A 27,650-nucleotide genomic window follows, 5' to 3' on the forward strand; every position below is an offset into this window, starting at 1 on the left:
CTGTCACTGAAGTTAATTTTTTTAAAGGCTTGTCTAAAGAAAAAATAATCACTTCACTGGGTCTTAAAAATAAAAAACAAAATAGAATTGCCAATCTGAAGGCTTTAAGAAGTAATCTCCTCTGGAACTTAAATCCATTAGAAACACACAAAAAACAGAGGAAAGGGAAACAGAATAGAATACAACTTCCAGAAAAAGTTAATTTAAGTTTAAAAATACATTCTATATTGAGAACAAAAGTCGGCCAAAATTCTGTAAGTAACAAAACACCCTAACACAAAAGAAGCTCTTGAATAAACAAACTTAGACAACTCATTTCATTCCCCTTTTCAACTATTTTATTATACAACTCAATTATTCTCATCCTCCTGCTACTGATTCTAAAAAATAAATGAGAGTTGCAAACAAGGTCTTAATTTGGAAATAGATGTGTAAAGGTTATTAAAAACTGAAGTCAGAGAGATGAAAATTTCAAAATGTGGAATCATACAATTGAAAATTTGTCTAAAACACTACAAGAGTCATCTAGAAAAAAAAAAAAAAAAGGAGGCAACAAATACTCACTGACATTAATAACAGACACAAAGAACCAGAAGGCACAAAGGTGCCCAGACAGGGCACCTGTAGCCATAAGTACTTCGAGGCTGGGGATAATATAAAAATACACCAGACACATAGACGTTCTACCTCTTCAGGGTTTCGAGTGGCTCCTTCCTGTCAATCACTCCAGTATCTGGGTCCACCGTGGTCATAATGCACCTGTCACACAATAATGAAGGGTCAGGGCACAGTTAAGAACCAATGACCCTGCCACACACCAGAGGTCCAGGCTCACAAGAATCCTTACCTGGGGCAAGCCAAAATCTTTTTCATTTCTACATTGCCAATGAGAAGTTCATCCCAAGTGTCCTAGGAGAAAAGGAGATGGTATCTTTTAAATTAAGGCTCCATCCAGCCTTATTCCAGTTTATTCTTCGGCTGGTCCTATGAAGCTGAAGAACAGAGTACAAGAGGATGCCTCAAAGTACCCCAGAAAGGACTCAAAGGAGGGAGGGTGTGGGATGCAGAGTTGTTTTTTTGTTGTTTTTTTTTTTTGGCTGCATCACGCAGCACATAAAATCTTAGTTCCCCAACCAGGGATCAAGCCCTCGCCCCCTGTCATGGAAGCATGGGTGTTAACCACTGGATGGACAAGGAAGTTCCAGGACGCAGTTCTTGACTGGGCCTCAGAAGCCTTCCTCTATCAACACAACAAAATACATCTCCAGGGGCCAGTTTGCCATGAGAACCATCAAGCAATTCCAGGTAAAGTTAATGATGTATAATGAGAAGTGGAAAGCTTACACGACTGCCCACTCTTTCCTTTTGCTAAGCTGCAATGGAAGCCAAGTTACAATCTGATGGTTCTTTGATGAGTGGGACATGGCCCAAGAGAAGTCGGTTCTAAGATGCACCCATTCAGCACCACCGCTGGTCCTGACCAGCCTCAGCCAACCGCCCTGCCTTGTTTTCCCGATCTTAAACCGTGGTAGGTCTGGCCAATTCTGCCTTGGGATTTCCTTCAAACCTCATGACTGGGGGAGGACTTAATATGGTCCCATTTTTACACAAAGATACAGAGGCAGAGAAAGTTTACAAAATATTTTCAGCGTCACAGCAGCTAGGTTTGAAAACTTTTCTGATTCTGAAGGAGAGCTTTTAACCACCCAGCTTTTAACTATCCCCATGTCTATACCACCTGGTATAAGTCTGTCTAGTAAAGCTATGGGTTTTCCAGTAGTCGTATATGGTTGTGAGAGTTGGACTATAAAGAAAGCTGAGCGCCGAAGAATTGATGCTTTTGAACTGTGGTGTTGGAGAAGACTCTTGAGAGTCCCTTGGACTGCAAGGAGATCCAACCAGTCCATCCTAAAGGAGATCAGTCCTGAATATTCATTGGAAGGACTGATGTTGAAGCTGAAACTCCAGTACTTTGGCCACCTGATGCAAACAACTGTCTCACTGGAAAAGACCCTGATGCTGGGAAAGATTGAAGGCCAGAGGAGAAGGGGATGACAGAGGATGAGATGGTTGGATGGCATCACCGGCTCAGTGGACTTGAGTTTGAGTAAACTCTGGGAGTTGGTGATGGACAGGGAAACCTGTGGTGCTGCAGTCCAGGGGGTCGCAAAGAGTTGAACACAATTGAGGGACTGAACTGAACTGAAGATTCACACTGAGTGGAATGATTATGACAGGAGTCAGCTTGTGTTTCTCTTTTTCTTTTGCATGTATCATTTTTTTGGCCTTTCATATTTGGGAGTTGATGATGGACAGGGAGGCCTGGCATGCTGCAGTCCATGGGGTCACAAAGAGTTGGACACAACTGACCGATTGAACTGAACTGATACCACCTGGAGTAGAAAATGGTTAGCCACTCCAGTATTCCTGCATGGAGAATTTTCCATGGACAGAGAAGCCTGGTGGACTACAGATCACAGGATTGCAGAATCAGACATGACTGGGCACGCACATACATCTATATACCTACCTATCTGTACACACGTACACAAATATACATATATACATATAAACACATAAATATGGAGGTTGTGTTAATTACAGTATATATACATATATGAAAGTGAAAGTCACTCAGTTGTGTCTGACTCTTTGCAAGCCCATGGACTAAAGACAGTCCATGGAATTCTCCAGGCCAGAATACTAGAGTGGGTAGCTTTTCCCTTCTCCAGGGGATCTTCCCAACCCAGGGATCGAACCCAGGTTTCCCGAATTGCAGGCGGATTCTTTACCAGCTGGGCCACAAGGTAAGCCCATAAACAAACATATATATACACATACATATATGCATTTACACACACACACACACACACACACACACACACACATATATATGAGAAGGATATATTACAGGCCTCTCTTGCTAACAGGAAAGCCATCTGTAAAGCCTGAATTTCACAAGCCAATCCTTTGTCAAAGCCCCAAGGGAGACATGGGGGGCATCAGGGGATAGGGCCTCACTCTAGGCTCCCCACACCAATAGCGTCTATAACTAGACACGTTAGGGGAAGCACACTGACTAAAATCGCGCACCCTGGCCAGGCACCATGCTAATCATTTGCACGAGTTGTTTTAGGACAGGAGGTCCTGGTAAGGAACACAAAACTAATAAGCCACCACCAACCGGAAGAGTTCAAGAAAGGTCAAAAGGAGACACCGCATGTCCGACCACCTCCCAGAATCCTCCTCTCTGGCATCCATCTTGGCTGAACAAGGCGTGCGCCACCAGCAAGGCCTCTGAGTCAGAATGATTGGCTAAAGACAACCCGGAAACTAATCCCGTCACCATAAAACCCAGACTGTGAGCCATGTGCAATGTGCCTTGAAAATGTGTTTCCTGATCTCATACCAAGTGAGCTTTTGGAGATCATGGGTCTGAGGATTTGGTGAGAAATCCAGCCTCCAAGTGAGGCAGTGGGGCATCCAGTCCTCTCAGCTGGTGGCTCACTGGCCCTGGAGACAAGGGGAGGAGACCAGTCCACCCCTGCAGGAGGCAGGGCAGAGGGGGGAATGGGGCCTCGCAGGTAACGTCCCCCTCCCCTGCTGATGGCCAGGCTGTGATCATGCTAGGGACCTCTTTCAGGGAACACTAGACCACCCCTTCCCCACCCCGGGCCTACTGGGGAGACTTAGCAAATGCACAAAGGAAGTCCAGTGCCTACTGGGTCTTCCCAAGTGGGAAATCTCTGTGGGATATGACTGAGGTAAGGGGATTTCTGTGGATGCCTGGGGTTCCCAACTGTCATTTATGAACCTCTGTGAGGTAAGAAATGAAGTGTTTCCTGCCGTATCAAAGAACAAGGATGTCACAGCCACCACCCCTCCAAACGCGAATTCCTGAGCCCAGAGGGCGCCCAGGAGAAACAATACCTGCCATCAAGCAGCCATCAGCCACTCCCCCGCTCAGCATTCAGCAGCTGGGAAGAGTGGGGGCGGGGGGAGGGGGGGGGTAAAGGGGAGGGGGTTGGGATGGGAGACTGGGAGGTGAGAAACACAGGATGCTGGCCCCGGAGAGCCGAGATGCATTTGAAAGGAATGATTTCTATGAGCCCAGAATCTTGTATCTTCCCATATGTAGAAAAAAGGATAAATTCCTTAACTTGAGGTATCTGTGTGTGTTTATGTGTGTGTATGTGTTAGTCGCTCAGTCTTGTCCTACTCTTTGCAACCCCATGGACTGTAGCCCACCAAGCTTCTCTGCCCATGGGATTCTCCAGGCAAGAATACTGGAGTCGGTTGCCATTTCCTCCTGCAGGGGATCTTCCCAACCCAGGGATCGAACCCGCGTCACTTATATCCCCTGCACCGGCAGGTGGGTTCCTTACTGCTATGGCCACCTGAGATACCTGGTCTCCCTTCATTAACAATAATTTTTCCATGTTCAGACTACCTGACATTTATCGAAAACTTCTATACAACTTGAACACACACCTCCCACCCACCCCCACCCGCACCCCCACCCCTGTCTCCTAGGAGCAGTTCCCTCAGGGTCACTTGAGATGCTGTCTCTGGGGTCTGAAGTCCTAAAAATTCCCACCGAATAAAACATAATTCTCTGCTCCTAGGTTGTGACTATTTTTTAAGTCAACAGTGGAAATAAACTCTGAGTTTCAAACAACTAATTGAAGGATGAACTATGTAATAACTTGTAAAAGGCAAGGCCACATCATATAAAATCCTTTGTTGCTGTTGTTCAGTCGTTAAGTCAAGTCATGTAAAACGGAATCTCTAGATTCTAGCCAGGACTTTTGACGAGCAATGTTCAAATGCAACACTGCAAGACGGTCAGAGCGCCTGGCTCGCCTCCTGAAGAACCGTGACCTCCCAGAGGGTGTGACCAATAACACAGCTCCCGTATCTGGAAGTGACGGGTCTCTGGCGCCCGGGCCTGGAAGGAGCTAACAAGACTAGACGCACTTCGCCACACGAGGGCGCTGTGGGCACAGGCATGCAAGCCCAACGGGCAGCCAGTGCAGAACCCTGCCAGCTCTCCTCAGCTTCCCAAGTACCTCTCCGTTCCATTTCTTTTTACAAGTGCTGATGAATTTCATATATCAAAGCCACATAGCTGTGTAAAGCCGACCTCGTGATTATCATATAAAGCGAGAAGCCTGAAAATTTCAGTTAGATTTCCTAGTTTACAAGACATTTAATCTGCTCTTAACGGGCTTCCCAGGTGACTCAGTGGTAAAGAGACACAGGTTCAAGCCCTGGATGCGGAAGATCCCCTGGAGAAAGAAATGGCAACCCACTCCAGTATTCTTGCCTGGGGAAATCCCATGGACAGAGGAGCCCGGAGGGCTACAGTCCATGGGGTCGCAAAGAATTGGACACGACCGAGTGACTGCTGCTGCTGCTGCTAAGTCGCTTCAGTCGTGTCCGACTCTGTGCGACCCCATAGACAGCAGCCCACCAGGCTCCCCCGTCCCTGAGATTCTCCAGGCAAGAACACTGGAGTGGGTTGCCATTTCCTTCTCCAATGCATGAAAGTGAAAAGTGAAAGTGAAGTCGCTCAGTCGTGTCCAACTCTTAGCGACCCCATGGCTGCAGCCTTCCAGGCTCCTCCATCCATGGGATTTTCCAGGCAAGAGTACTGGAGTGGGGTGCCATTGCCTTCTCCGACTGAGCGACTACACAGCAGCAAAAGAGGAGCTGAAGCTCTCTAGGCTCTGGGTTCACATACTTCTGCCCCTCTTTCTCAGCCCCTCAAAATCTTTGTGGCAAATAGTTCAAGCTACCGAGATGCAATCAAAAAACAAAGGTATAAGGAGATCTCCTTAAGTAAAGGCAGTAACACCATCGACAACTTCTTGAGGAACATGAATGTCTGACTGCTCCTCCATCCAGAATTTGTGTCTCCCTTGTGCTCATCATGTTGGCTTTTCTAAATCAGGACTAATTTCCCTGAGGTCCTTCGAGGTCCCCTAGCAAAGTGGGGATGTCATAAAAGCTCCCTGGAGGAGAACAGAGACCCCTATTTGAAAGGCATGCCATAAAGTGATGAGGGGAGCCCCTGTAGTCGACCATATGCATACAATACCAAGAGTGAACCCTAAGGCCAGCTATGGACTTTGGGTGATTATGATGTCAGTATAGATTCATCCTTGGTTAAAAAATGCCAAGTGAGTGATGCTGATACCAGGGGAGGCTATATATGGGGGGCTAGAAATAGATGGGAAATGGTCACTGAGATAAGAAGCACTGGTCAATTTTATTATTTTATTTAAGTATTTATTTGTATATTTATTTATTTGGCTGTGTAGGGTCCCAGCTGCAGCACTCAGATCTTCTGTGTATCATGGGAGATCTTTCGGTGCGGCTCACAGATGCTCTAGTTGTGGTACGCGGGATCAGTTGTCCCAGGGCATGTAAGGATCTTAGTTCCCCAAGCAGGGATCCAACCCGTGTCCCCTGCATTACAAGGCGGATTCCTAACCACTGGACCACCAGGGAAGTCCCAGTTTTATTATTTTTTAAACTTCATTGCTCCACATTCCCAGAATTCAAGCATACAACACCGGCCCAAAGGAAACTGCTTTTAAAAAAAATCTGCTTAATATTCTGAATTACATAGAAAAAGTACAAAGTGCTTTGGGTCCCAAAGAGTAAATGTTGCACAATGCATCCTCCTATTGCTCTATGATTTTGCAATAAATAATGGCCTGAATTTTTGAACTATGCTTAGGTTTGCTGTATGTTTATTATTAGTTGGTCTATGAAATATTTAAGTGCATTTTCATTTTACATTAATATTTAACAGAGTCCTGCTAACTGGAAGGGTTATAGGTGGTGCCAGGTAGACAGGTGAGTGCATCAGGCCCTTAACTCTTGGGCTTTTTCATTTAAAGGAGAATAAATCAATCCCATTAGCATCATTTTATAGTAAAGATTTTTTTTAATATGCATTTCCAAAGGACTCTTCTATTCAAATAAGAATACTCTTCCTTATGTACTATTTCTGTAAGCCTATCACAATGCAGGAAAAAAACAACAAATGGACTTTGGAATACAAGGTCACTTAACATTTTTTAAGCTAAAAAAAACAAGGCTCCACCCACTCAAATTGCCTAAGCAAATATAATTAGGCTTACATCAGCTGTCGGTTCAGTTTGACAAGTTAGAGGTGACCCAAAAATTCTTAGTTGGCAAGTTACAGAAAAGCAAAAATTCTTTAGCCAGGAATGGGAGTATCTTTTCTTCTTCTTCCTCTGGTTCAAGATCTTATACTAAAATTAATATCTTTAGTGGAGACAAATCAAGAAAAATTGTATTCCCTAAAGGAAAGTGTCTCAGCAAAGAATGGGCCAGTTTTACAGGAGTCCTGTGCAAGAATTTTTGCTTCATGGACTAATTTCTGATCAGTCTTCAGCATTATTAATACTGAGTCTCATTTCATTCTGTGTTTAACAAGTATCTAATGACTCTGAACTTCTGCACCCTCTATCCATCAGCACAGAAAAACCAGAACAGGGGAGAAATAGGCGGGTTTACTGGGAATGTCTCTGGAGAGGCTTGAGCCTCAAGCTCTGGACCCTTTTGAGACCCTGCACTTAATCTTGGTTTTGTTATTTTCTTTTCTTAAAAAGCCCCCTCAAATTGTATCCACTTCAGGTCACACCAAATCTGGGTTATTCCTGGGGAGAAAAACAAGTCTCTTCCATCAGGCAGCTGATGCCCAGAGAATGTCAGCACTCCTATTCCTCCCACCCCTTCTGTCACCCTTGCCCCTCTCCCCTCCTAAGTCAGCACTTTCCTGGGCACTGTTTGCACGAGAGTCACCCAGGATGGTGCTGCCAACACAGTCACGGGCCCGATTGTAATTCTGACCCAGGTTTCAGGTAAGGCGGGCTGATCTCCCTCTGGGGACGAAGCATGGCACGGATGTTTCTGCCTCAGTTTCCCTAACTTTCCAAGCACTTTCTAGAGAGCTGCCCAGGGTAAAATCGTGCAGCTCGCAGTATCATGCAGTTTGGTCATATTTGTTGGGTCTGTGAAAATAATAATTACTTCCTCATTCAAAATCATTACCAACTCTTCCTTATCCACAATATAAAATCTAAACTCCTGGGACTTCCCTGGTAGTCTAGTGGTTATGAGTCCACGTTGTGATGCAGAGGACACGGGTTCAATCTCTGGTTCTGGGAACTAAGATCCACATGCTATGGAGCAACTAAGCCTGTGTGCTACAACTAGAGAAAGCCCTTTGCCACAATGAAGATCTAGTGCTGCCCCAAAAAAAGATTTTTTAATTTATAAAAAATAAAATTCAACCTCCTCAGCATGGTAGCCTCTAGCAAGCTCCAGGTCCAGCCACCTCATGCCACTTCTCCTCTACCTGCAGCGTCCTTGTGATTCTGAAATGACCCCAGGCACCCTTGATGTAACAGCCTGTGCTGCTTTTAGGCCTTCTAACTGGTGGCCTCCTTTACCCACCGTGACCCTCACTCCCCCTCACCAGCACACACAACAACACACTTCACAGCACAGCTCCTGGGGAGCTTGATCTGACCCCTCTCCGCTCCCACACCTCCCTTCTCCAGGCAGGTGTAGGCACTTCTAAGCATCCTTGGCCCCTGATAAGTACGTGCATTAAAGCTCTCCTCATGCTGGCCTGCCATTGCCTCCCAGTCATTCCTCCCCTATCAGGAAATTCTGAAGGGCAGGGTCTGTATCCTTTCATCTCTGTATCCAGGATTCTTATTATGGGCCACAGTGCCAGTCAATTAAAAAAAATCATTTTTAATTAAAAAATTTAATTAAAATCAATTAAAAATTTGTTTAACAAATGTAGAGAGGGATTCAAGATATTAGATAACAAACAACAGGATAATATCAACAAGTAGACAACTTCTGTATACCCTAGTTATTGCTTTCATTATCAAATGAAGTATCTTCATGTGCGAGGATTATACTAGCCTCCGTGCAAAGGTTTATCCTAAAGAACAACATTTACCAGCAAATGGGGCACATTTTACTCACACAAAAGGATTCAGGGGTCAACCAAGGGAGCAAAGAATTGAGAAGGTACTTAAGATCCTCTAAAAATTAGCTTCTTGGGATCTCTCGATTGGAATCAACATCTCCACTCCTCAGAAGCTGGAGCTGTAAGTCCTGGGTTCTAATCCAAAGCCACTACTTCCATGCCTAACAAGTTGTGTAACACCTGCAAGCTTCTGTTCCCTTATAAAAAGGAGAAAATAGTACAGACTTCACAGCACTGTCCTAAGGAACAAATAGAGTAATTTGCATGATGCCATCCATTGATTCTGTGTCTGGCACCCAGTAAACAATGAACGAATGGTTGCTGTTATTTCCAGTGCTTATAAAGTTAAGCTTTATAATATAATCCCGATGTTTAATAGGATTCCTAGTACTTGTTATTACAGAGCAACATACACTATATATATTTCACATACAAGTCACAGGTACAAAGAGCTGATGTGGTTGTCCTTTTAGGGCTAAAAGGGGCTGAGTCTTTGGAGGGTGGAAATTTCTAGTTTCAACCACATAGCAGAGCATATGAGTCCTCTGGGAGATAATTCAGGCCACAGAGTGACATGTCTCCAGGTTGGGGTTTACAAGTAATCTCCTGTATCCTCCTGGCCTCCACTTTGGGGTCTGGACCTTTCAGAAGTCTCAAATCTTTCTGTGCTCCTGGATGGTACAGGTACAAAAATAGGCTGTTCTCTTCATTTTTTTCCCTGTAGCTATCTCTGAGCTATGATTATCAATACACTTTAGCCTAGTTCCATTGTTGTTGTTTAGTTGCTCAATCTGACTCTTTGCAACCCCATGGACTGTAGCCTACCAGGCTTCTCTGTCCAAGTAATTTCCCAGGCAAGAATACTAGAGAGAGTTGCAATTTTTTTCTCCAGGGGATCTTCCCCACCCAGAGATGAAACCTGCCTCTCCTGCATTGCAGGAGAATTCTTTATCGCTGATCCACCAGAAAAGTCCCAGTCTAGACCCAGACTTGCTACAATTTGGGAGTTCCAATTGCTGGCTTTGGGGCCTGAGCAGTAAAGGGTGAGCAGCGCCCCCCTTGAGGCCAGCGAGGAGATAGCAGCAGCAATAAGTGAACCACTCCACGCAAGATGCATGCGAATCTCTCAAACCACCAACCTGGCCATCCTCGGAGAGTCTGACTTGGCGCTGACTCGGGGGCACCTCTTGGAGAAGGCAATGGCACCCCACTCCAGTACTCTTGCCTGGAAAATCCCATGGACAGAGGAGCCTGGTAGGCTGCAGTCCATGGGGTCGCTAAGAGTCAGGCACGACTAAGCGACTTCACGTTGACTTTTCACTTTCATGCATTGGAGAAGGAAATGGCAACCCACTCCAGTATCCTTGCCTGGAGAATCTCAGGGACAGAGGAGCCTAGTGGGCTGCGGTCTATGGGGTCACACAGAGTCGGACACGACTGAAGCGACTTAGCAGCAGCAGCAGTAGCAGCGGGGGCACCTCTAGACATTATGCATAAAAGCAGAGAGCCGCTTACCTCCTCAAAAGCACTGCAGCCTGTCACCACGATATTTGGCCTGAAATTGTTTATTTTCACTTTCTTCTCCATCCTGGTATTCAGATCGGCCAGGGAGGCTTCCGACAGGATCATGACGGGGCTGCAGTCCGGGTAGGCCACCTGCGCCAAGGACACAGCACCGTCAGGCCTTGCTGCCCGTGGAACGGGCTCAGGCCAGCTGCCAAGCTAGGTGAAGCCCAGAAGCCGACCCACCAGAGTGCAGAAGGGGTGAGCTGTGTTCAGGAGGGAGAGGTGACTCCATGGGCTTGGAAACGGCCGGATCAGTGCCGGAGCAGGGTTCCTGCCCCCAGGCCCCACCCCCACCCCGGGGACGCAGATGGGGCTCCCTGTCCACACACAGAAAGCAGCAGGGCCAATGCTACCCTGCAGCCCCATTTCTTGCTCCTCACTCCCGCCCAGGAGCCCCTGCCACATCACCACCACCATCACCAGACAGGGGAAGGGTCCGCTGCCAATCAGCTCTGCTCTAGCCCTGGTTTCCTTTAGTTGCACCATTCACTCCTGTGCATTTATTAAGCACCACCTATGCATCAGACACTGTTCTAGGAGGGGAAATAGCATGAATACAGCAGATAAAACCCCCTGCATTCAAGGAGCTTGTAGTTCAGGGATCGTGGGGAGAGACACCCTGAAATTGATTTTGAGCCTCATCTCACTGCAGAATCAAAGCCTTTGGTTTGGGGGCTGTAGATGACTCAGGGGAGGTGAGGTGCCTTTTAAACACCAGAAATGATCACACCTTACTGACTGTGAAGGGTGGACTTGGATAAACTCTGCTTCTGTGATTTTAGAAGACCTGGATTTAGAAAACCTCATGGGGTCACACAGAGTCAGGCACGACTGAAGTGACTTAGCAGCAGCATGGACAGAGGAGCCTGATGGGCTACAGTCCATGGAGTCACAAAGAGTTGGACATGACTGAATGACTGAGCACATAAGCACATAAACCTCAGTTTGGCCTGCCAGCTCATCTTCTCTGTCCTCGACACCTGTCCAGGTAGCGCCCTCAGAAGCCCACTGGGTCACCCCTTAGTTCTGTTCAGTTCAGTCGCTCAGTCATGTCCTGCTCCTTGCAACCCCACGGACTGCAGCACACCAGGCTTCCCTGTCCCATCACCAGCTCCCGGAGCTTGCTCAAACTCATATCCAGCAAGTTGGTGATGCCATCCAAGCATCCTCTGTCATCCCCTTCTCCTCCTGCCTTCAACCTTTCCCAGCATCAGGGTCTTTTCCAATGAGTCAGTTCTTCGAATCAGGTGGCCAAAGGATTGGAGCTTCAGCTTCAGCATCAGTCCTTCCTAACTGGGGCCCCAAGGGAGGCTCTTTGTGGGCCCAGAAGGAAGCCGGAAGGGAAGGGCAGCTCCCCGCAAGCTCACCTGGTAATTCTTGTCCAAAGAAGGGAAAATTTCATTTGACGCTCTTGCCTTCATGTTCTTTTCAAACTGAACCAGCCTGAAAGCGTCCGTTTTCAAGAAGCTGGTGAACCACTGAGCAGCCTCGTCGCCACAGTCCCTGCCCTGGATGTCAAGACCAAACACCCTGGAAAGGTCACAGGGGGTTACGTTCATACCTCAACACACTGAGTGGTGGGGTCAAGGTGGAAGAGCTGGGCTGCTGGGATCTGACTATCTTGGGAGACCAGTGAGTGGTCCGTGGGCCAAAACTGGGCAGAAGCAGAGTGGAGGGAGCAGGGAAGAACCCGTCAGATGCTCACAACTCACACAGTTACAAGCTGAAATACCGATTTTGTTTCAAGAGGCTGGGCTGGAGCCTGATGCTCTGCATTCCTAACAAGCTTCAGGATGCCTAGGCTGCTGGTCCACAGACCACACTTTGAGTCACAAGGATTTAGGATGCTTCAGAAAGGGAGAGGGACCATGGTGTGGTAGAGATGCCCTGAACTTGGAGTCTGGTAGACCTGGTTCAAACTGGAATTCTGCCCTTTCTAATCTTATGACTTTTAGCAAATCATTAAACTCCTCTGACCTTCCGTCTCAGTTACCAATTGGAAATAATAATATGTTACCTGCTTCACAAGGTGGACACAGGTTCCACCAGATGATGAAGTGGTCTTCAAGGATTTTTTGCTTGAGCGGCCTCAAAAGATAAAAGCTATATACCTCCCCCCTCTAAAAAAAGCTATGTACCCCTCACAGAATTGCAAGTTGACATGTAAATGTTTCTTCTTTTTTTTTTAACTGAAATATAGTTGACTGACAATATTGTGTTAGTTTCAGATATAAATGATTGAGTTATATATATACTTTTTCAGGTTATTTTCCACTACAAGTTATACAAGATATTGAATATAGTTCCCTGTTTTATGGGCTTCCCAAGTAGCCATAAAGAATCCGCCTGCCAATGCAGGGATTCAATCCCTGGGTAAGGAAAATCCCATGGAGGAGGAAATGGCAACCCAATTCAGTCTTGTCACCTGGATAAGCCCATAGACAGAGAAGCCTGACGGGCTACAGTCCAGGGGGTCACAAAGAGTCAGACATGACTGAGCAGGCATGCACTCTGTGTATCCCTGTTTTATACAGCAAATTCTTGTTGCTTATCTATTTTATGTACTGTAGTTCATATCTGTTCATCTCAGGCTCTTAATTCTTCCCTCTCTCCTTCACTTTCCCCTTGGGAAACAATAAGTTTGTTTTCTATGTCTGTGTTTCTGTTTCTGTTTTGTATATAGATTCATTTGTATTATATGTTAGATTTCACATATATGTGATAGCATATAATATTTGTCTTCCTCTGTCTGCAGCTCACAGGGTCACAAAGAGTCGGACACAACTGAGCGACTGAACTGTCTGACTTACTTTACTTAGTATGATTTTCTCTAGGTACATCTGTATTTTTTATAAGTTTAATTTATTATGAAAGATTAAATTTCCGTTGAATTGTAAATATTAACATTTAAAGTAAAATTATATCATAATTTATATGCCATATCTTAATATTATAAATACATATAAATTATATTAAAATAAAATAAAATTATGCTTTTAAAAGCATGCAATGGAATTCAAATGCCAGGGAAGTTTGATAGCTATTTTTAAAAACTATTTTTAATAATACATGATTAAGTCCTGGGTGTTCATTGGAAGGACTGATGTTGAAGCTGAAACTCGAATACTTTGGCCACCTGATGGGAAGAGCTGATTCATTTGAAAAGACCCTGATGCTGGGAAAGATTGAGGGCAGGGGGAGAAGGGGACGACAGAGGATGAGATGGTTGGATGGCATCTCCGACTCAATGGACATGGGTTTGGGTGAACTCCGGGAGTTGGTGATGGACAGGGAGGCCTGGTGTGCTGTGGTTCAGGGGGTCGCAGAGTCGGACATGACTGAGCAACTGAACTGAACTGAACTGAAGGACTTCTTTTCTGGCCCACATTTTAAAAATTATTTTCAAATTTTTTCCCAGTCTAGGACTCCCCCAGTGGTCCAGTGGTTAAGATGCCATGCTTCTGCTGTAGGAGGCATGGGTTCCAACCCCGGTTGAGAGAGTTTCACATGCCACCTGGGGCAGCCAAAGGGAAAAAAAAATGTTTTCCTAGTTTTCTTGAAACATAATTGGCATACAGCACTGCATAAGTTCAGGGTATAGAGCATAATGACTTGACTTACATGTATTGTGAAATGATTACAAGTTTAGTTAGCAGTCCTCATCTCATATTTTTTTAAGGTCCTTTTTTCTTATGATGAGAACTCTTAGGATTCACTGTCTTCATAGATGGAATGAAAGAAGCCGATTTATAATAATTCCACTCATCCTTTGAATCCTTCTGTGATCTTTGGCATTTAGTAATCATTCATTAAAAGTGTTTTTAATAATTTATCAGCAACAATTTGACAAGATGGGCCTTCATTTTAGTGTAGGACAAAGACTTTGAATCACCATCTTGTGCAATGACTTTACTCCCATCATTAGAAAGATTCTCCTTTAGCAATACCAGTATTCTTTTATTGTCTGGGCCCCACAGGTTTTTCCCTCCCAGGGCTGTGCTCTCTACCAAGACTAGGGATGGGCAAGCCTTTCCTCTGTGCCAAGGAGAGGTGGAGAAGAGAATTTGCCCCCTGCAGGTAATATCACAGCTGGAGAGAGAACCTATAAGATTCAAGGATCTGGAAACTGACTCCCTTAAAGGGATCCCAGCCCTCCGGTACCATGGGAGGTGTCTGCTTCCTTGTAAGTGCCTCCTCCAGTCTGAAGGCCCCTGGGGTGATGGATGTGAGGGAATCCGAGGTGGACCGTGAGATGCTCCCCGAGGCCCACAGACCTTGTCTGATGGCTAGACTCACCCCACCTACTGTCAAATCTCCAGGCAGTTCTTCTGAAGTTTCTTGGACCTTTGCCTTCTCTCTAAACCCTCTTCTTGGAGCCACTGTTCGGACTCTGACTAACCCCTGCTCCAACCCCATGGTCCTCTCATGGTCCTCTCCCTCACCGCCTTTAGCTTTTCCCCTAAAACTCTCCTCCACCAGTCTACTACTCCGTACAGATCTGCTCCCCGGGCTGAGTGCTTCCTTCAACCCCCTTCAGGACAGCCCTCCTGCATAAGTGCACACACTTCCACCCACTCCAGTGAGCCTAGTGCGGGCTCTATGAGAAGCAGAGAGCACCCAGCAGGACAGGGGAAGACTGATTATCCAGTGCCCCTGAAAGTTACCCCCAACTGATCCTTCCTCCCTCCCCTCCCTGCTTCAGACTCTACCCTTCTGTCATCCCACCTCCTGCAATTCTCTCCGAATTTTATGAAAAGTTCACTTTTCTTCCATATTTCTAAATGAAATGTTCTATCATCACCACCCCACAGAAAAGAACCACATCTCCCTGAGTGAGCATAACAGAACTACATTAGTTAGTAATCTAATTTAGTTCAGGGTTGAAGGAAAACAACTCTGAATATTCATCGGAAGGACTGATGCTGAAGCTGAAGCCCGAATACTTTGGTCACTTGATGCAAAGAGCCAACTCGTTAGAAAAGACTCTGATGCTGGGAAAGGTTGAAGGCAGGAGGAAAAGGGGACAACAGAGGATGAGATGGTTGGATGGCATCCCTGACTCAATGGACATGAGTTTGAGCAAACTCTGGGAGGTAGTGAAAGACAGGGAAGCCTGGCATGCTGCAGTCCCTGGGGTCACAAAGAGTTGGACACGACTGAGCGACTGAACAACAACAAGGTTAGTGATCTACTAATTCATAAAGCAAAATAACTCACTAAAAATATTTGAGAAGACATAAAAGCTTGAATGGAGTTTTACAAAGAAAATCTAGGCAGTTTTACTGGAAAGTTTCACCAATGATAAAGGATAAAAACTATCAAATGTAAATAGAAAAGAATTTTAATTGTCGTCACTTAAAATAGGACAAAGAGATCAGATGTCTAGGACTCAATCTAACAAGAGATGTACAATTCTATTATAGAGAAAATTATGAAATTTTGTTAAAGAAATAAAATGACACAAATAAGGGAGAAAAGATAACACAATCATGGATAGAGAGGCTATGGACAATAAAGATGATAACTATGTGAGACATCATTTATTTAAGGGCCTGCTATGAATCAGGCACTCTTAAAATAAATAAATAAATTCATTTCAATTTTCTCTAAATGGAGCCTCAAATTCAATGCAATTCCAATCAAAATCCCAAAAGGATTTTACATGGAATTTGACAAGCTGATTCTAAAATTTGTAGGAGGAAATTCCCTGGCAGTCCAGAGGTTGGGACTCTGCACTTCTACTACAGTGGGAATGGGTTCAATCCCTGTTTGGAGAACCAAGATCCTGCCTTCCACACAGTGAGGCCAAAAAAATAAAATAAAAACAATAACAACGTCCATTGATTAAAAAATAAAAGTGTTTAGTCCAAGGATAGTCAAGACACTTGGAAGATAAAATAATGAGACTCATCTTACTCGATATCAAGATATAAAGTTAAAGAAATTAAGACAGTGACGGATAGGATCAGGAATGGAAACAGAATCCAGTGCAAAGGAGAGAGAGCTCAGAAAATAACTGACACTTCCTAAAGAAGCAAGTGGCTCAGTGGTAAAGAAGCAGGAGATGCAGATTCAATCCCTGGGTAGGGAAGATCCCCTGGACATGGAAATAGCAACCCACTCCAGTATTCTTGCCTGGAAAATCCCATGGACAAAGGAGCCTGGCGGGCTGCAGTCCATGGGGTTGCAAGAGTCAGGCATTACTTTAGCGATAGCAAAAGATCTTAAGATGCCACAATGCAGGTGGCATTATAGATCACTGGGAAACAAACGATTGTTCAATAAAATACTGGAACACTTGATAACTGTATAAGAAAATCAAATTGAATTTCTACCTCAAATCACCATCAAAAATCAACAATAAAAAAATAAATAAATAAACTTTAGATGCAAAAACATAAGTAAGAAAGGCAAAACTTCAATAGTTTTAGAAAAAGAATAGTAGGAGAATTTTTTATAACTTTGGAATAGAGTATATTTCTTAAGACACATAAAAAAGGGCTAATTCCCCCTCAAAAGGTTAATTACTTTGAATATCATAAAATTTTAAATGTCTATTTTTCAGAAGATACCATAAAAAAGATTAAAAAAATCACAAAGCAGGATTTTGCATCTCTTATAATTGACCAAAGATTTGTACAGATCCAACCTAAAGAACTCCCCATCAATTGGGAAAACTTGGGCATGAAACATAAAAAATAATTTCATAGACAAAAAGAACACAAGGAACCAACAACTATAAAGAAAAAATATTTAGCCTCCAGATTTTAATGGAATGCCTAGAAATGCAAATTAAAACTACAAAGAGATACCACCTAATTCATTTTAAAGATACTTGCAGAATTAAAAATATAAGAAAAGCCAGATGATGAGGACTGGTAACAAATCTAATTGATGAGGACATGAGGCAATGAACCCTTACTCTGGTGAGGTATAAATTGGTACAATTTTGGGAACCGATTAGGTATTTCCTTATCAAAATTAACATGCAGATACCCAATGACTCAGTAATTCTACTCCTAAGCTCATGCTCTAAAGAATTAAAGATATGTACAAAAACGTTCTTAGGACATTTTTCATATTAGAAAAAAAACTGCAAAATGACATGAGTTAATGGAGAAGAGCATAAAGAAGTTATAGCAAAGTCATACAGTGGAAACTACACAGCAGTGAAAAAACTCAACTATAGCTTCCAGCCACAAGCCACAGATGAATCTTATAACGTTGAAAAGAACAGGCAGCTACAGAAGAATACATATTGTGTAATGACATTTTATAAACTTGAAGCAAAACTTAACCATATATTATCTAGGAGCACATCCATATATAAAAAGGAGAGTAGCAGGAACCAGGAGAAAAAGAAATTCAGGACCCTGGTTTCTCTGAGGGGCAGGACATCATGAAGGTACTTGAAATAAATCCATTCATGTTGTGTTTCCTAAGTTGGATATGGTGCTACAGGTGTTTGTTTCAGTATTATGTTTTATAACTTACATATACTTTATGTGGGGCTTCCCTGATAGCTCAGTTGGTAAAGAATCCGCCTGCAATGCAGGAAGGAGACCCTGGTTCCATTTCTGGGTTGGGAAGATCTGCTGGAGAAGGGTTAGGTTACCCACTCCAGTATTCTTGGGCTTTCCTTGTGGCTCAGCTCGTAAAGAATCCACCTGCAATGCTGGAGACCTGGGTTCAAATCCCTGGGTTGGGAAGATCCCCTGGAGAAGGGAAAGGCTACCCACTCCAGTATTCAGGCCTGAAGAATTCCACGGACTGTGTAGTCCATGGGGTCACAAAGAGTCGGACATGACTGAGCGACTTTCATTTCCATACTTTATGTAGATTCCTCACATATCAAACATTTAATTATATGATATTGTCAGTGGTCAATATATCTCATAATGGAATGAAACCCAGCTGGAGAAATTTCTTCTTCAAAGCAAACTATTACTTTAGTTATAAAGGAAAAAAAAAAAAAAAACTTCTATTGGACTGTCCAGGTTTTAAGTCATTTCTTTCTCACACCTGAAAATAATTTTGGACTTTTTAGACATCAATCGTTCATAAATCATGATAATTAAGAAGCCCTACTGCTCTACAATCACTCTCAAAAAATAAAATAACACCACATAAGGTGAATAGGGAAAGCTGGTTAAAGAAACTAACAATGAAAGTTAATCAAATCCATGACACTGCATCCCCATCCCTATGGTTCTGTTAAGGAATCTCCTTTACTTTTTCTGAGCTTGGTCTCCTCATTTGTAAAGTGTACTGATATCTGCCTCATAAACTTACTGAGATAATTAACTGAAATACTGTAGTCAATGAATGATTGCTTCAGGCTTTCAAAACTCTAGAACCTGGAGTGATGGGTTTCAGTTCAGACACTTTGCTAATAAAAGCACACCATGAGGGTACAGGGAGCATTCCAAGACTCTCCAATTTCCACATGCTGAGAATTCTCAGGTGGTTACAAAGGGAGCACCCATGACAAGTGTCTAAGCCTCTAGGACGCCCTGCTAGCACAGGATAAGACCTTGAAAAGTCATGCAACTGGATGGCCCTGCAAGGGTCCCACAGACTGAAAGGAAGCCCAGGCTTGAGGTGCATGTCTGGCCAGAGGTCAAATCTCATACCTCCTGATGCCTTAGTCTCAATCTCAGACCTCAGGGGCCACAAGAGTCAGCAGGAAAAGCCTCAGCATCCATATCATTCAACCCAGAGATACAGGCGGGAACATCTCCACTAATGAATGCCCTTGTCTGCCTGGCAATTCTGAATAGAAGTCCCTGCTACTTGAACAAAAGGAGACAAACCCTAAAGACTGGCCCTCTGTATCCTCTCTATATTCGTATTACTTTTTCTATTTTTGATGCTTTGATATCTTGGGACTTGGTGACGCTGAAGGAACTCCCCCTTCCAGGGCTAACTAATTCAGAGAGATAGTGAAACACTGGGCTTTCATATGCAAACCAGCCAATCCAAAGTCCTCACTCCAACCACCTCCCCTGTGGCATTTTACACTCTGGCCACCTTCCCCGGCTCTAATCACCAGTGTCAGATACCAGACAACCAAGGACAGCCCCTGTGCCCCAGGGCCAATTTTCCCAGAGCCTGCAGAAACCAGAATAAGGAGTCTTGCAGTTTCCTCTGCCCTCTCTGCCTCCTGGCAGACCCTGGTATTTCCCCATGTGGTCCTACATGGCATGGGCCTCTGGTTTCTAGGCATGTGTGAATATAAAAAAAAACATCATGACAGTCATTTCTGTGTCTGCATGTCTTGCCATATCTGATGAAAGCAAATCTAAATATCCTTAATGCAGTATTCTATTTCACTGTGTGATCTATTTCTATTTCACAAATGTGATCAAGCACTCACACTTGACCACTGGCTTGATCCCAAAATAGACTAGACTTCTCTTAAATATTTCCTTTACCAGTCTCATCATCTACTGTACAAAGTGTAGCAAAGTGGAGCACAGGGAAGAGCCTAAATGGAAATGAGTCCTGGCCCAGGTCCCCGGAGCCCCAGAGCAGAGCACCTGCAGTCATGGAGCTTGTTTGAAGAATGCAGTTTGGTCGGCAAAACCAGCTGGTCCATGCCTGGAGCCCTGAGGATCAGGCAATCGTCCTCATAGATGATGGAGACCAGCACAAGCTGAGGTTCCTGCCGGCCAGTCACCATGTGTCCATCTTCCTTTATCACCAGCCAAAACCTGCCAAGAAACAAACAAGGGCACACTCAGAAAAGCCTTTGCCACCCACTCCAAAGCTCCCCTCTAGCTTTCTATTTCATCAAAACCCTCCCTCTAGGGGACTTCCCTGGTGGTCCAGAGGCTGAGACTTCAAGCTCCTAATGCAAAAGACCTGGGTTCGATCCCTAGTCAGGGAACTAGATCCCACACGCCGCAACTAAGAGTTTGCATGCAGCAACTAAAGATCCCAGGTGCCGCAACTAAGACTCGGAGCAACCAAATAAACATTAAAAAAAGAAGAAAAAACTACCTCTGCCCCTACTCAGGACCCAGCAATTTCTAGACAATATCCAAGTCTAGCCAAATTCTTTTGGTCCAAGAGATGGTGCTACCCCCGGCCCCAAAAGGAGTTTGTTTGGTACAAAGAACCCGGGGAAAGAGCATCTGGCCAATGTATGAAAATCCCCAGTCCCCAAAATCCTGGTGAGGCTGGTGTAGGGACCTCCTCTGCTGCTAGGGCTCATACATTGCTCACTTTGGGACTGTGTTTTGGTCAGAGGCTTCCCTGATTAAAGCAAAAGGTCTTCCAGGTCTTTCTGCTGTGGAACAAGAGGGGACTGACTAAATGACTACTGGTCCAGGTGGACTGAAGCTCTAGACAAAGGTCTTAAATGTGTGTGACTCCAACGGATGCAAACCAGCCTCTGCTGGGTTTGACTTGCTGGGACATGTGGACCTTGATCCGGAAACCTGTAAACAGCCTTTCTTCTTCATGCACATGTTAAAACTTATATAACGTTATAAAAAACCAATGCCATGTCTGTATGTGTGTACTCAGTCACTCGGTTGTGTCCAATTCTTTGAGACCCCATGGACCATTTTTAAAAAGAAAGAAAATGTGGTATATCTATATGGCAGAATATTATTTAGCCATAAAAAGAGGGAATTCTGCAATTTTTAGACAACATGGATGAAACTTGAGGGTATTAACAGTAAGTGAAGTAAGTCAGACAGAGAAAGATAAATACTGTATAATCTCCCTTGTAAATGAAATCTAATAAGCTGGGAATTGCTGGAAACAGAAAGTAGGGCACTTCCCTGGTGGTCCAGTGGCTAAGACTCCACGTTCCCCATGCGAGGGGCCCAGGTCTGCTCACTGGTGGCGGAACCGGATCCCACATGCAGCAACCAAGACCTGGTGCAGCCAAATAAGTAAATATTTTACAAAGAAAGTAATGGAGAGGAGACTGGTGGCTGCCGTGGGGTGGGAGTGGGGGAAATATGTGACCGCCTTCAGGCGGTCAAAGGGTACAAACTTCGAGCTCCAAGGGGGGAAAAATATCTGTAATGTACATTATGACATCTCTAGTTAATAATACTGTATTTACACTTGAAAATTGTTAAGAGAGAAAAATCTCAAATGCTCTCACGATAACAACAGCGACACAATGGAAATTACGTGCGGTGAAGGATGTGCTCATTAGCCTTATTACGGAAATCATTTCACAATATATGTGTGTATCTAATCATCACGTTGTACACCTGAAACTTACTCAATATTATATTTGAGTTATCTCAGTAAAGCTGGAGAAAAAAAAAAAAGACTTACACAATTCATGTGTTAGATAAGAACTCATCTTCTGGACAGTCCCCACCCCCCACCCCACCCCCCGTTTGGCTCAGCTTTCACACTCTGTGTATCACAGCCAGGGAGAGAGTGGGGTGCAGAGTGAGCTGAAGAATGGAATGTTAGGCTGGGTATGCTCTTATCTGTAGTAATGCATATACTGACATTTTGGGTTATAACACACGTATGAGTTGATTCCTCAGTGTGCCGCCCCTAGGGAAAATGAGTTTCAACGTCACTGTTTCAGATAAAACAAGAGCAGTGGGTGAGGAACTCTGCAGACTCGGATGAGTGAACCACCACTGAAAGCTGACGCCTCCCACATGTGAGCAGGATAAAAAAGACAGCCCCTGCTGGAATGAGGGAGACATTTCAAAATACGCCTGGAGCCAGCTGGAATGGTGAGATAACCTGGTGAGCCAGGTCTCTGCCCTCTCTGACTCTGGCAGGGAGTCTTCTCTCTGGAACCTCCCCTTCAGACAACCCATCCCTGTTCAAGTGCTGGATAACTTGCCTCCAAGCCGGCAGACACGGTCTGGGTCCTGAGCCCAGCTCCCTGGCATTCGTGCCAGTGCGAGGGTACAGCGGTGGCAGTGGCGGTGGTGACGGAGCAAAGGCATTTTGGGAACTGCTGTGGCTCCTCTCCCGGGAGCTGAGGATGCTGGGCAGTGCTAGGTCCCTGACCCTCTGAGGGGGCCTCCTTGTTTTTTTCCCCAGGCATCTTTGGCTTTCAGGGTTCCCTAGCCCGTTCACCTGCGGGGTGAGAGTGGGTTTTGCGACCCAGGGCTTTTCTGCCTACCTTGTCACAGCCCTGTGATGCTGGGAAAGACTGAGGGCAGGAGGAGAAGGGGGCGACAGAGGCTGAAATGATTGGATGGCATCAATGACTCAATGGACATGAGTCTGAGCAAACTCCAGGGGATGGTGAAAGACAGGGAAGCCTGGCGTGCTACAGTCCGTGGGGTTGCAAAGAGTTGGGCACCATTTAGCAGCTGAACAACAACAATTCCCTCAGGGCTGGGCCATATTCCTTATTTCCAGCTTCATCCTTGGGCACAGAGTCCTGGGTGGCCCTGCTCTGATGAACCCCACCAAAGCCTGCACCTGAACTTCCAACATGGCTCATCCTGCTCTGAAACGAGCCTCCCTCTGAGAGCCCCACATGACCAGGCTTATCCAGACAGGAGTCACACACTCCCACGGACCATTATTTCTAAAAATCAGCCCTTCCCTGGGCCAAGTCTTCTGACCTCCCATCTTTCTCCCCACTTGAAACCCTGCACTCTGGTTCTCAAGCCTCACCCCCAGCTTATTGTATAATCACCTGGGTGTTAATCGCTGGGAGGGGGCAGAAGTGGTGGCTGGAAGTTCTGTGCTAACCTGCAATGGTTGGGGCAAGAGGCAACTTGCAAGCAGCCTGACCCTGGGACAAGACAACAGGTGGGGGGTGGCGGGGGGGAGGGCTGTATGCAAAGTGCCATCGGCAACACACACCAGCCACCCCTATCACCCTGTAACTGGAGGGATGCTATTTTTCACCTCTTGCACACAAATAATGACCTCTGCTCTGCCAGACGAGAAAGAAAGGATCTGTCCGCAGTATGGATTTGATCATGACCCACTTTTCCTCACCTGCAACACTGAAAGCCAGCACCTTTGTTTTACACAGAAAACACGAGTGTGTGGCATGAAGAGCATTGCAGAGCCCAGAACTAAGTCTCCAAAGGAACAGCGATGCCCTGAACAACCTACAGCAGTGTTCAGGGAGCAGAGCGCCAGACAGATGAAAAGTGTCATTTCTAAACGAACAGACTGGCCTGGAAAGTGGGAAGGACTGAGCCAGCAAAGGGAGGAAACCAGGAGCCCCACCACAGAGAGCTGGAGGGTAAAGGAAGGAGGGAAGGACACTTGGGATAATGAACTTAGGGGACTCAGGTCTCCAAGAGGGAATAGTCTGTGCGGAAGAAATGAAGGGCTGGCTTCATAAAGGGCTGGGGTGGATTTATCAATGGGTGAGACATACGGCCAAGGAGGACAGCCCAGAATCTGTGCCAAACAGCCAGAGTCAGCATTTTTCTGGATAGTCTTGAAACCAGCTCAAAGCTCAGGGTGCTCAGGCCCAGCGTTCACAGACACGTCAAAGGCTTTGACTAGAACAGCTCTAGAACTTGAAGTCCCAGAGCACTTAGAGAGGAAGCGCTCAGTGTCTGAGAACAGTTCCAAAGACACGGGTTCAAAATGGAAATAAATCAAGGTGGCTTTTTCCTGCCTTCTAGACTCTTCGTAATTTCATGATGGAAATCTCAAGTTGGGAGAATAACAGCATTATAGCAGATATCTTTCCAGTTTGTTTTCCAGTTTCAGTTATCACTTAATAAATAAAATATAGATTAGACAGGGACTTGGAGATTATCAAATTCAACCTCTTTAGCCAATGAAAAACAGGCTCAGAAGAGGTTAAATGACTTCTCTGGAGGTCTCCTGAGACTTGCTGTGATCCTTGCCCTTGTAAATTACATACTGGCTTCACAGCAAGGGCATGAGTGTTGCCCTCAGAGATATCAGTTCAAATCCCTTCAGCATATAGTGGTCTTGTTGTAGGAGATAGATGGGCTCCAGGTTAGATAGTTACAACTGGCCTCCTGTTTGCATTTCACAGGGGCCCAAAGAAGTGGGCTTCAGGCTGGATACTTACAACTGTTAGCATTTTCTGAGACAAGAGATAGGTGGGCTCCTCCTCACTAAAAGGGCTGCCTACACCCTATCTCTCCACATTGCTAATAAACTTCGTATCAGCATTTACAATTTCTGCCTCTGTGATAAATGTGTTTTTCACTGGGGGCAAAGATCCAGGGGAAAAATAGCTTCTAGCCTCTAGCCCTTGCTGGCCTGGTGGCTAAAATTCCTGATTCTCATCCAGGCTATCCAGGTTCAATTCCTGGGCTGGGAATTAAGATCTCACTTCACTGCCACCTCACCGAGATCACTGTGATCTCAGGTCAGATACTCATCCTTTCTGATACCATTTCCTTATTTGCAAAGTGGACACAATATCTAGCCCACAAGATTGCTATGAAGTTTAAATTATATTATCTGTTGAAAGGTCTTAGTTCAGTGTCTGCTGAGTATCAACCACTGAATAAAAGTATTCCATCGCTTTTCCCTGCCTCACCCCAGTCTCCACACCACACTATCCCATCTCAAGCATATATTGTTCAAAACAAGGGAACGCTCATACAGTTCCATCTATTTTCGGACGTCCACGGAGGCAGAAAATATTCTTTTTCCATGGAAGCCAGAATCACAGCAAAGTGGTGGCAACATGCAGTGGGAAACAATAGTTCTTCCTGATGAAAAGCGGACACAGAGGCAAGCACTGACTCTCTGTGAAATAGCATCAGTGCTTCACGTGAAGAAGAAGGGTGCAGATGTGCAGCATGAGAATGTATGTCTTCACTCTGGCTCAAGTCTTCCCAGCAATCAGGAGGCTTTTCTAAACCGTCACACTTTAATCAGCTCAGATTCTTCTTAATGGTCCCAGAGAAAACCCTCTAATGATAGCATCAGAATCACCTAGGGAGACTTTAACACCTGAGAAATGGAGTATTTGCTGCCGTATCAGCAAATAAGGATGTCAACAGGCATGCTAAGTCACTTCAATCCTGTCCGACTCTTTGTGACCCTATGGACTGTAGCGCACCAGGCTCCTCTGTCCATGGGATTCTCCAGCCAAGAATATTGGAGTAGGTTGTCTGCCCTTTTCTAGGGGATCTTCCCAACCCAGGAATGAAACCCGTATCTCTTACATCCCCTGTATTGGCAGGCGGGTTCTTTATCAGTCAGCAGCAATTTCAGCCCGCCATTGTGAGCTGGTGAGCCCTGAGGGAACTCAGGAAGAATACCTGCCACGCAGGAACTCCCTTTGTGAGCCCTCAGGAACTCAGGGTGTGAAAATAGGATGCTGGCCCCAGATAGTCAGTCAGTCAGTTCAGTCGCTCAGTCATGTCCGACTCTTTGCGACCCCACGAATCGCAGCACGCCAGGCCTCCCTGTCCATCACCAACTCCCGGAGTTCACTCAGACTCACGTCCATCGGGTCAGTGATGCCATCCAGCCATCTCATCCTCTGTCATCCCCTTCTCCTCCTGCCCTCAATCCCTCCGAACATCAGAGTCTTTTCCAATGAGTCAACTCTTCGCATGAGGTGGCCAAAGTACTGGAGTTTCAGCTTTAGCATCATTCCTTCCAAAGAAATCCCAGGGCTGATCTCCTTCAGAATGGACTGGTTGGATCTCCTTGCAGTCCAAGGGACTCTCAAGAGTCTTCTCCAACACCACAGTTCAAAAGCATCAATTCTTCAGCGCTCAGCCTTCTTCACAGTCCAACTCTCACATCCATACATGACCACAGGAAAAACCATAGCCTTGACTAGATGGACCTTTGTTGGCAAAGTAATGTCTCTGCTTTTGAATATGCTATCTAGGTTGGTCATAACTTTCCTTCCAAGGAGTAAGCGTCTTTTGATTTCATGGCTACAGTCACCATCTGCAGTGATTTTGGAGCCCAAAAAATAAAGCGTGACACTGTTTCCACTCTTTCCCCATCTATTTGCCATGAAGTGATGGGACCGGATGCCATGATGTTCGTTTTCTGAATGTTGAGCTTTAAGCCAACTTTTTCACTCTCCACTTTCACTTTCATCAAGAGGCTCTTTAGTTCCTCTTCACTTTCTGCCATAAGGGTGGTGTCATCTGCATATCTGAGGTTATTGATATTTCTCCTGGCAATCTTGATTCCAGCTTGTGTTTCTTCCAGCCCAGCATTTCTCATGATGTACTCTGCATAGAAGTTAACTAAGCAGGGTGACAATATACAGTCTTGATGTATTCCTTTTCCTATTTGGAACCAGTCTGTTGTTCCATGTCCAGTTCTAACTGTTGCTTCCTGACCTGAATACAGATTTATCAAGAGGCAGGTCAGGTGGTCTGGTATTCCCATCTCTTTCAGAATTTTTCCACAGTTGATTGTGATCCACACAGTCAAAGGCTTTGGCATAGTCAAGAAAGCAGAAATAGATGTTTTTCTGGAACTCTCTTGCTTTTTCCATGATCCAGCGGATGTTGGCAATTTGATCTCTGGTTCCTCTGCCTTTTCTAAAACCAGCTTAAACATCAGGAAGTTCACAGTTCACGTATTGCTGAAGCCTGGCTTGAAGAATTTTGAGCATTACTTTACTAGCATGTGAGATGAGTGCAATTGTGCGGTAGTTTGAGCATTCTTTGGCATGGCTTTTCTTTGGGATTGGAATGAAAACTGACCTTTTCCAGTCCTGTGGTCACTTCTGAGTTTTCCAAATTTTCTGGCATATTGAGTGCAGCACTTTCACAGCATCATCTTTCAGGATTTGAAATAGCTCAACTGGAATTCCATCACCTCCACTAGCTTTGTTCATAGTGATGCTTTCTAAGGCCCACTTGACTTCACATTCCAGGATGTCTGGCTCTAGATGAGTGATTACACCATTGTGATTATCTGGGTCCTTGCCGGGAGCCAGCACAGGAGTCCCCACCCATGACAAGGTCATGTGGGAGAGTTCTGGTGGGCAAGGCAAGCCAGAACTCGAGGGCTGCCCCTCTGGGCCTGCCTGAGCGTCTACCCCAAAATCAGAATCTGTCTGTTTTACTTTCACCAACTCCTCTGACATTCACGGGGGCTATCCCTG

At 45.2% G+C, this 27,650-nt stretch overlaps 1 protein-coding gene across 2 annotated transcripts in view; it reads right to left on the bottom strand.

The window, feature by feature from the left end:
- Positions 1–27,650, bottom strand: part of MTARC2 (mitochondrial amidoxime reducing component 2) — a 43,814-nt gene that overhangs the window by 10,326 nt on the left and 5,838 nt on the right. For both annotated transcript variants that reach the window (XM_044943170.1, XM_006080636.3), the window contains exons 2-6: positions 20,149–20,322; positions 11,977–12,139; positions 10,559–10,699; positions 848–909; positions 688–759 (exon numbers count right to left, since the gene is read on the bottom strand). In XM_044943170.1, the coding sequence (XP_044799105.1) occupies positions 688–759; positions 848–909; positions 10,559–10,699; positions 11,977–12,139; positions 20,149–20,322 (612 nt within the window). The remainder of the gene's footprint in view (positions 1–687; positions 760–847; positions 910–10,558; positions 10,700–11,976; positions 12,140–20,148; positions 20,323–27,650) is intronic.

Source organism: Bubalus bubalis, chromosome 5 (assembly GCF_019923935.1).
Source record: "Bubalus bubalis isolate 160015118507 breed Murrah chromosome 5, NDDB_SH_1, whole genome shotgun sequence".
NCBI lineage: Eukaryota > Metazoa > Chordata > Mammalia > Artiodactyla > Bovidae > Bubalus > Bubalus bubalis.